The sequence below is a fragment of the Lolium perenne genome, chromosome 5 (genome assembly GCF_019359855.2).
Source record: "Lolium perenne isolate Kyuss_39 chromosome 5, Kyuss_2.0, whole genome shotgun sequence".
Lineage (NCBI taxonomy): Eukaryota > Viridiplantae > Streptophyta > Magnoliopsida > Poales > Poaceae > Lolium > Lolium perenne.
This window is the reverse complement of record NC_067248.2, coordinates 61,647,123-61,655,174: the sequence shown is the minus strand read 5'-3', so window position 1 is coordinate 61,655,174 and position 8,052 is coordinate 61,647,123. Positions and strand designations below refer to the sequence as shown.

Sequence of the window (8,052 nt, the reverse complement as noted above, 5' to 3'; positions counted from 1 at the left end):
CTTAATTGTTTCTGTTCTCCTTTAATTACTAAGGACTTGAGAATTGGTTTTATCTTATACCAATAGATTTCTATTATATCCTTAATCTATTGTTAAAGTAACTAAAGTTGTTGTAGTTCTTTTTTTTTACTTAACTTTGGTCATATGGATGGATGGTTTCTTACCATATTAAGTATGGAGTTTTACTCTAAAGTTTCCTGATGTTTTTTAATTAGGGAATAGGTGGAATATAAACGTGGTAGGATTCTACTTATGATCACCAAGTGAATCACAAGTTAAGGTTGGGATATAAGCCTGGATTTGATTACTAGTGATCTTCCTATAATTTCATGTGATGAATTATATCTACTTATCTGATTAGGGTTTAACTTATCCTCACATAACTCAAGAGCATGATCATGGTTAGACATGATCAACTTATTCTTGATATCATTTCCTCAAGTTCTTAGGTTTATGATCATCACTCAATTTATAATGATCAAGGTTTGGCTTCCTATGGATCTCTCCTTAAATGGGGTTCTCACTTCTATTTTTACTTTCTAGGATGGGACTACTATGGTTGCCTCTAAAGTTTATATCCCAGGAGAATGCCTGAGATACTATGTTAGGGTTCTACTTAATCAATGATGATATAATCATCTGGTTATATGGATAGTTCTCTCCCTCAAATTCAAGTGTTGCCTCAACTAACTTGAGTGTAACACCAGATCTTGAGCTCTCTTATATAGAAATGATCATTCTAGGGTTTATGGTCTTATTCTATCTGATATTTGGTTATCTCACCACTCTAAGATGAAATGGTTTACCTCCTAGTACTTTAGTTCAATGGTTGTCCTTTATTCTTAAATAGGTAAAGCTAGGATTTGTATGATTGGTCTCTCTCATTTGGAAAGGTCTTTAATACTAACCTAAGGTTAGTCTCCATAGAGAATGATGTGATCATCAATATCTATGTTTAATATAATTGGGTTCTCTCTCTAGAGATGGTCTGGAATAATATCCTAGGGTTTCTCTTCAAAGTGATGGTTGGAATACTTGGATGTATATCCAAGGTTTTAGCTTAAGGTTTTCCATTGCTTCTCTAATAAATACTATAGAACTCTCACTTCTCTAGGTTTGATGTATATTAATATGTAGTAGAGAAGAACATATACTTCTAGAGTTGATCTCCTTGTCTTGTTTCCAAGATTGAAATAGAATGATTACCATGAGGTTCATGGTAGGACCAAGGATTAGTTTAAGACCTGGAAAAGATAAGTCAGGAATGGTTTCTCCATTTTATTGTTACTTGGTTTGTAATTGAACAGATGTTATTGTGTCATGGCAATGATTACCATATTATGATCTGTTATAAGATCAAGTAGTTGATCATTGAGTAAAGTGTTGTTGTGTTGATTATTAGTTCCATTTGATCTAACCCCTTAGATCAAATCATCTCTACCCAAAACAAGGTTTTAACAAAGTCACATTGAGGTTTATAGCGCTTGAGTTCCTCAGATATGTACGCAACTATCATTAGTTTTAAGTTTTCTGATTTGAGCAACGAAAGTACCTCTAAAAAATTCGTCTTTACTGACTGTTCTGTTTTGATAGATTCTGTCTCTGTTTTTTGCATTGTCTCTTGTGGACTTTAAGTAAGGCTTTCTAGACGTGGAGAGCTGTAGCTAATGTTTTATTGAGTTCTTGAAATGTGTCACTACAGGACTAAAGTGGATTAAAGTTTTTTGAGTACTAACCCCTCTAATGAAGTTTATGAGAAGTTTGGTGTGAAGGAAGTTTTCAAGGGTCAAGAGAGGAGGATGATATATGATCAAGAAGAGTGAAAAGTCTAAGCTTGGGGGTGCCCCCGTGGTTCATCCCTGCATATTTCAAGAAGACTCAAGCGTCTAAGATTGGGGATTCCCAAGGCGTCCCCCTCTTCATCAACAACTTATCAGGTCACCTCTAGTGAAACTATATTTTTATTCGGTCACATGTTATGTGCTTTACTTGGAGCATCTGTGTGCTTTTATTTTTGTTTGTGTTTGAATAAGATCGGATCCTAGCAATCCTTGTGTGGGAGAGAGACACGCTCCGCTTTTTCATATGAACACTGGTGTTCTTCGTTTTACTTTTAATGTTCATGACAAAAGTTGGAAGCTATTGCACTTACTGTTATTTGGTTGGAAACAGAAAATGCCTCATATTGTCTTGGATAATTTGATACTTGGCAATTGTTTTGAGCTCTCAAGTAGATCATGTTTAAGCTCTTGCACCATGTAGTTTAAACCTATTAGTGGAGAACTACCGTAGAGCCTGTCAAAATTTGGTTTGCATGATTGGTCTCTCTAAGGTCTAGATATTTTCTGGTAAAAGTGTTTGAGCAACAAGGAAGACATTGTAGAGTCTTATAATGCTTGCAATATGTTCTTATGTAAGTTTTGCTGTACCGGTTAATACTTGTGTTTGCTTCAAACAACCTTGCTAGCCAAAGCCTTGTACTGAGAGGGAATGCTTCTCATGCATCCAAAACCTTGAGCCAAAACCTATGCCATGTGTGTCCACCATACCTACCTACTATGTGGTATTTCTCTGCCATTTCAAGTAAATACTTCATGTGCTACCTTTAAACAATTCAAAAGTTATTATCTCTTATTTGTGTCAATGTTTTATAGCTCATGAGGAAGTATGTGGTGTTTTATCTTTCAATCTTGTTGGGCAGACTCTCACCAATGGACTAGTGGCTTCGTCCGCTTATCCATAATTTTGCAAAAAGAGCTGGCAACGGGGTTCCCAGCCCCAATTAATTAATTTTCATTAATAATTCTCTTCACATGTTTTGCCCTGATTCATCATTAAGCAACTTAATTTTGCAAATAGACACTCCTTCATGGTATGTGAATGTTGGAAGGCACCCGAGGATTCGGTTAGCCATGGCTTGTGTAAGCAAAAGGTTGGGAGGAGTGTCATCCATAAATAAAACTAAAGTTCATGTGTAAACAAAAGAGAAGAGGGATGATCTACCTTGCTGATAGAAATAACGTCCTTCATGGGAGCCGCTCTTTGAAAGTCTGTTTGATGAGGGGGTAAGAGTGCCCACTACCATTCGTTAACAACAACAAACACCTCTCAAAACTTTACTTTTATGCTCTCTATATGATTTCAAAACTTAAAAAGCTCTAGCACATGATTTAATCCCTGCTTCCCTCTGCGAAGGGCCTTTCTTTTAATTTATGTTGAGTCAGTTTACCTACTTCCTTCCATCTTAGAAGCAAACACTTGTGTCAACTGTGCATTGATTCTTACATACTTGCTTATTGCACTCATCATATTACTTTGTGTTGACAATTATCCATGAGATATGCATGTTGAAAGTTGAAAGCAATTGCTGAAACTTAATCATCCTTTGTGTTGCTTCAATGCCTTTTACTTTGAATCTATTGCTTTATGAGTTAACTCTTATGCAAGACTTTTTGATGCTTGTCTTGAAAGTACTATTCATGAAAAGTTTTGCTATATGTTATCTATTTATTAGCAAACTATAGATCGTTGCCTTGATTCACTTCATTCATTTCATATGCTTTGCAATAGTATGATCAAGATTATGTAAGTAGCATGTCACTACAGAAATTATTCTTTTTATCGTTTACCTACTCGAGGGCGAGTAGGAACTAAGCTTGGGGATGCTTGATACGTCTCCAACGTATCTATAATTTCTGATGTTCCATGCTAGTTTTATGACAATACCTACATGTTTTGCTCACACTTTATAATGATTTTATGCATTTTCCGGAACTAACCTATTAACAAGATACCGAGGTGCCAGTTCCTGTTTTCTGCTGTTTTTGGTTCCAGAAAAGCTGTTCGGGCAATATTCTCGGAATTCGATGAAACAAAAGCCAAACATCTTATTTCACCGAGACGGACCAGAACACCGAAGGGGAGTCGGAGAGGAGGCCCAGGGCCCCCAGACCATAGGGCGGCGCGGCCTAGAGGGGGGGCGCGCCAGCCTATGGGGAGGGAGCCCCCCTGGCTCCTCCGACTCCGCCTCTTCGCCTATATAACCCCTCGCGACGTAAAAACCCTACACCAATTGACGAAACTCCAGAAAGACTCCAGGGGCGCCGCCGCCATCGCGAAACTCCGTTTCGGGGGACAGAGTCTCTGTTTCGGCACGCCGCCGGGATGGGGAAGTGCCCCCGGAAGCCATCTCCATCAACGTCGCTGCCTCCATCATGCTCCGCGAGTAGTTCCCCCATGGACTACGGGTTCTAGCAGTAGCTAGTTGGTACTCTCTCTCCCATGTACTTCAATACAGTGATCTCATGAGCTGCCTTACATGATTGAGATCCATCTGATGTAATCGGTGTTGTGTTTGTTGGGATCCGATGAATTGTTACATTAAGATTAGTCTATCTATAAAGTTTGTGAAGTTATTGTTGCTGCAATCTTGTTGTGTTTAATGCTTGTCACTAGTGCACGAGTGGCATGATCTTAGATTTAAGCTCTATACTTATTGCTTAGATTGTATCTACAAGTTGTTTGCACATGTCTATGTCCGGAACCCGAGGCCCCAGAGTGACAGCAACTGGGATAACTGGAGGGGAAGGCTTAGATATGAGGATCACATGTTTTCACCAAGTGTTAATGCTTTGCTCCGGTGCTCTATTAAAAGGAGTACCTTAATTACCAGTAGATTCCCTTGAGGCCCGGCTGCCACCGGCTGGTAGGACAAAAGATGTTATGCAAGTTTCTCATTGCGAGCACGTATGACTATATATGGAAAACATGCCTACATGATTAATAAACCGATGTTCTGTCTTAATGCTATTTCAATCCTATCAATTGCCCAACTGTAATTTGTTCACCCAACACTTGTCACTTGTTATTGGAGAGTTAACACTAGTGTAGATAGCTGGGAACCCCGGTCCATCTCTCATCATCATATACTCGTTCCTATATGACATTGGAAGTAGTATCAACTATTTTTACGGTGCCATTGCCTACGTGTTACCGCTACCGCTTTGTGTTACTGTTACTATTGCTCTCATATTACTGCTGCTTTCACATCACCCCTCTTACTAGTGCTTTTCCAGGTGCAGCTGAATTGACAACTCATTTGTTAAGGCTTATAAGTATTCTTTACCTCCCCTTGTGTCGAATCAATAAATTTGGGTTTTACTTCCCTCGAAGACTGTTGTGATCCCCTATAGTTGTGGGTTATCAGGGATGAGATAGAGTTAGTTTACAACTTGGTCCAACAACAATTGCCCACACACACGCACCCGCTAAGTAACCAGCTTGACCAGCTTGCTGCGTCACAGCCACTACGTGGCAACACCTGATTGGTCACTCACCGCGTCCATTCTGGACCGTCGATCCTAGCAGGTCTTCATCCTGCGCGCCTGAATCTCCTCTGTTGCTTCCCTGAAGCTGATTTGGCCACGTCTTCCATCTGGTCCATGAAATTACCTCCTCCTTTAGAACCAGCTTGTCCCCAAGCTAGATGTCCAGGGAATCGGAGTAGCAATTCATATTTGTCTTCCCATGTTGCCGAAGCATCAGGCAATCCTTGCCAACGGACCAGTAATTGACAACTTGGCTCACCGTCTTTGCGCCTCCAGCGTGTTCCTAACACCATATCTGGCACCGCTTTTTGGTAGGTTGTAGTAGGTAAGTGAGGGAGTACCTTTGTATCCCTTTCGACGACTTTCTTCAGTTGGGAGACATGTATGACATGATGATTTGCGAATGTTTTGTGGCAGGTCAAGTTTGTAAGCCACCTTGCCAATCTTTTCCAACACCTGAAAAGGCCCATAAAACGGAAGTCAAGCTTATGTGTGCCTTGGTTAGCAATAGATTTTTGCACATAGGGGTGTAATTTGAGGTACACCCAATCACCAACAACAAAATGCCTCTCCGTCCGGTGTTTATCAGCTTCATGTTTCATGCGCAGATTCTGTCGCTCAAGGTGTTGTCGCAAAAATTCTGTCATCATCTCGCGGTCCCTCAACCATCGTTGCAGATCAGGTATGGCACAAGAGTATGCCACATTCACTCCGAAGTGGCGATGAGCATGTCCATAGAGAACTTCAAAGGGGGTTTTACCCCATTGTGGAGTATAATGTTGTGTTATACCAAAATTCTGCTAAGTGCACCCAGTGAACCCATTTCTGACAAGAACTGACAAAACACCTCAAGAAGCCCTCCAAACACGGGGTTGACCCTCTATGTATATCCATCCGTCTCTAGATGACGCGCTGAACTCATACTCAATTCAGTTTGGGTCAGCCTAAATAGTTCTTTCCAAAGGGTACTTGTGAAAAGTGGATCACGATCCGATACAATAGCCAGGGGCAACCCATGCAAACGATAAATTTCTTTCAAATAAAGTGTGGCTACTGATAGAGAAGTAAAAGGACGTTTCAGTGGTAGAAAGTGAGCATACAGTGAGAATTTGTCCACCAAAACCAGGATACAGTCAAACCCGGAGGATGGAGACAGCCCAGTGATAAAATCCATGGTGACTACTTGCCAAGCACCTTCAGGGGTTTTCAGTGGCTCTAACAGGCCAGGGTAGGGCAACCGTTCTACTTTATCTTGTTGGCATACTGTGCATTGCACTACAAACGTGCAGACATGTTTTTTATGTCCTGGCAAAGAGAAAGTTTGTTTGACACTGTGATAAGTAGCGTGAAATCATGAGTGCCCACCAATAGGACTGGAGTGCAGAGCATGGAGTATCTCCTGTTGCATCACTGTATTATTTCGAATCCAGATGCTCCCTTTACATCTGATCATCCCTTGCTGGAGTGTGTAGTTGCCACCGGAGGTTTTGACTGCTAGTTGGGCTAGTTTCTCTGTCGCCACAGGGTCTTGCAGATAACCTTGTGCAACTGCCTCAAGCCAATCTTCTTTACATTGAGAAACCGCCAGCAATTCCTCCGTGTCCGCGTGAATGTTTCTGGAGAGGGCATCAACCACATGATTATCCACACCTGTTTTATACACTATCTTATAGGTAAGCCCCAGCAGCTTGTTCATTGCCTTGTGCCACCATGGTGTTGATAATATTTTATCGTCCAGATGCATTAGACTTTTCTGATCAGTTCTGATGATAAATTCTGCGTGTTGTAAGTATGATCTCCATTTCTCTAGAGCCATAAGTATCGCCAGACACTCCTTCTCATAAGTCGAGAGCCCTTGTAATTTCGACCCCAATGCCTTGCTGAGAAAGGCAATTGGATGGCCATTTGAAGTAGCACAACGCCAATTCCTTTGCTGCAAGCATCGGTTTCCAGTACAAATGTTTGAGCAAACTCCGGCAATGCCAGAACTGGGGTGGAGCTTAGAGCTTGCTTGAGCGCTTGAAATGCTGATTCCTTCTCTGAATTCCAAATGTAAGGAACACTCTTTTTCAACAAGTCTGTAAGGGTTCTACCGATGATCCCATACCCTCTTATGAATTTACGGTAGTACCCCACCATTCCAAGGAAGCTTCTCAACTCCTTTATGTTTTGAGGTGCCTTCCATTGCAGGATTGGTGCAATCTTCGATTTGTCCGTGGAGACTCCTTTATCACTAATAACATGCCCCAGGTACGAGATCTCTTGTTTGGGAAATGTGCACTTTGATTTCTTGACCTTCAATTCTTGTTGCAGCAAGACTTCAAGGACAGCTTCCAGGTGTTTAGCGTGCTCCTCCAAGGACATATTGTAAATCAAGATGCCGTCCACAAACACTATAACAAATTTGCGTAAGAAGGGCACCAAGATGACATCCATTACACTCTGGAATGTGGTCGTTCCACCAGTCACGCCATAAGGCATCACTCTGTACTCAAAATGCCCATGGTGTGTTTGGAAAGCGGTTTTATATTCATATCCTTCAGCCATTCGTATCTGATGATACCCTGCTCTAAGATTCAAGCAGGTGAACCACTTAGATCTCGCTAATTCATCCAGAAGCTCATCGATCACCAGCAGGGGATACTTGTTCTTTATAGTGAGCGCATTTAGATGTCTGAAATCCACATATAGTCGCCAGGATAAATCTTTCTTCCCCACTAACAAC

General features: G+C 41.1%; 1 protein-coding gene across 1 annotated transcript; it reads right to left on the bottom strand.

Annotated features, from left to right (window-relative positions):
• Positions 1 to 7,133: 7,133 nt before the first annotated feature.
• On the bottom strand, positions 7,134 to 7,808 carry LOC139831499 (uncharacterized mitochondrial protein AtMg00860-like). The gene has a single exon (XM_071820789.1). The coding sequence runs from the start codon at positions 7,806 to 7,808 to the stop codon at positions 7,134 to 7,136; it is 675 nt and encodes a 224-aa protein (XP_071676890.1).
• Positions 7,809 to 8,052: the final 244 nt, after the last annotated feature.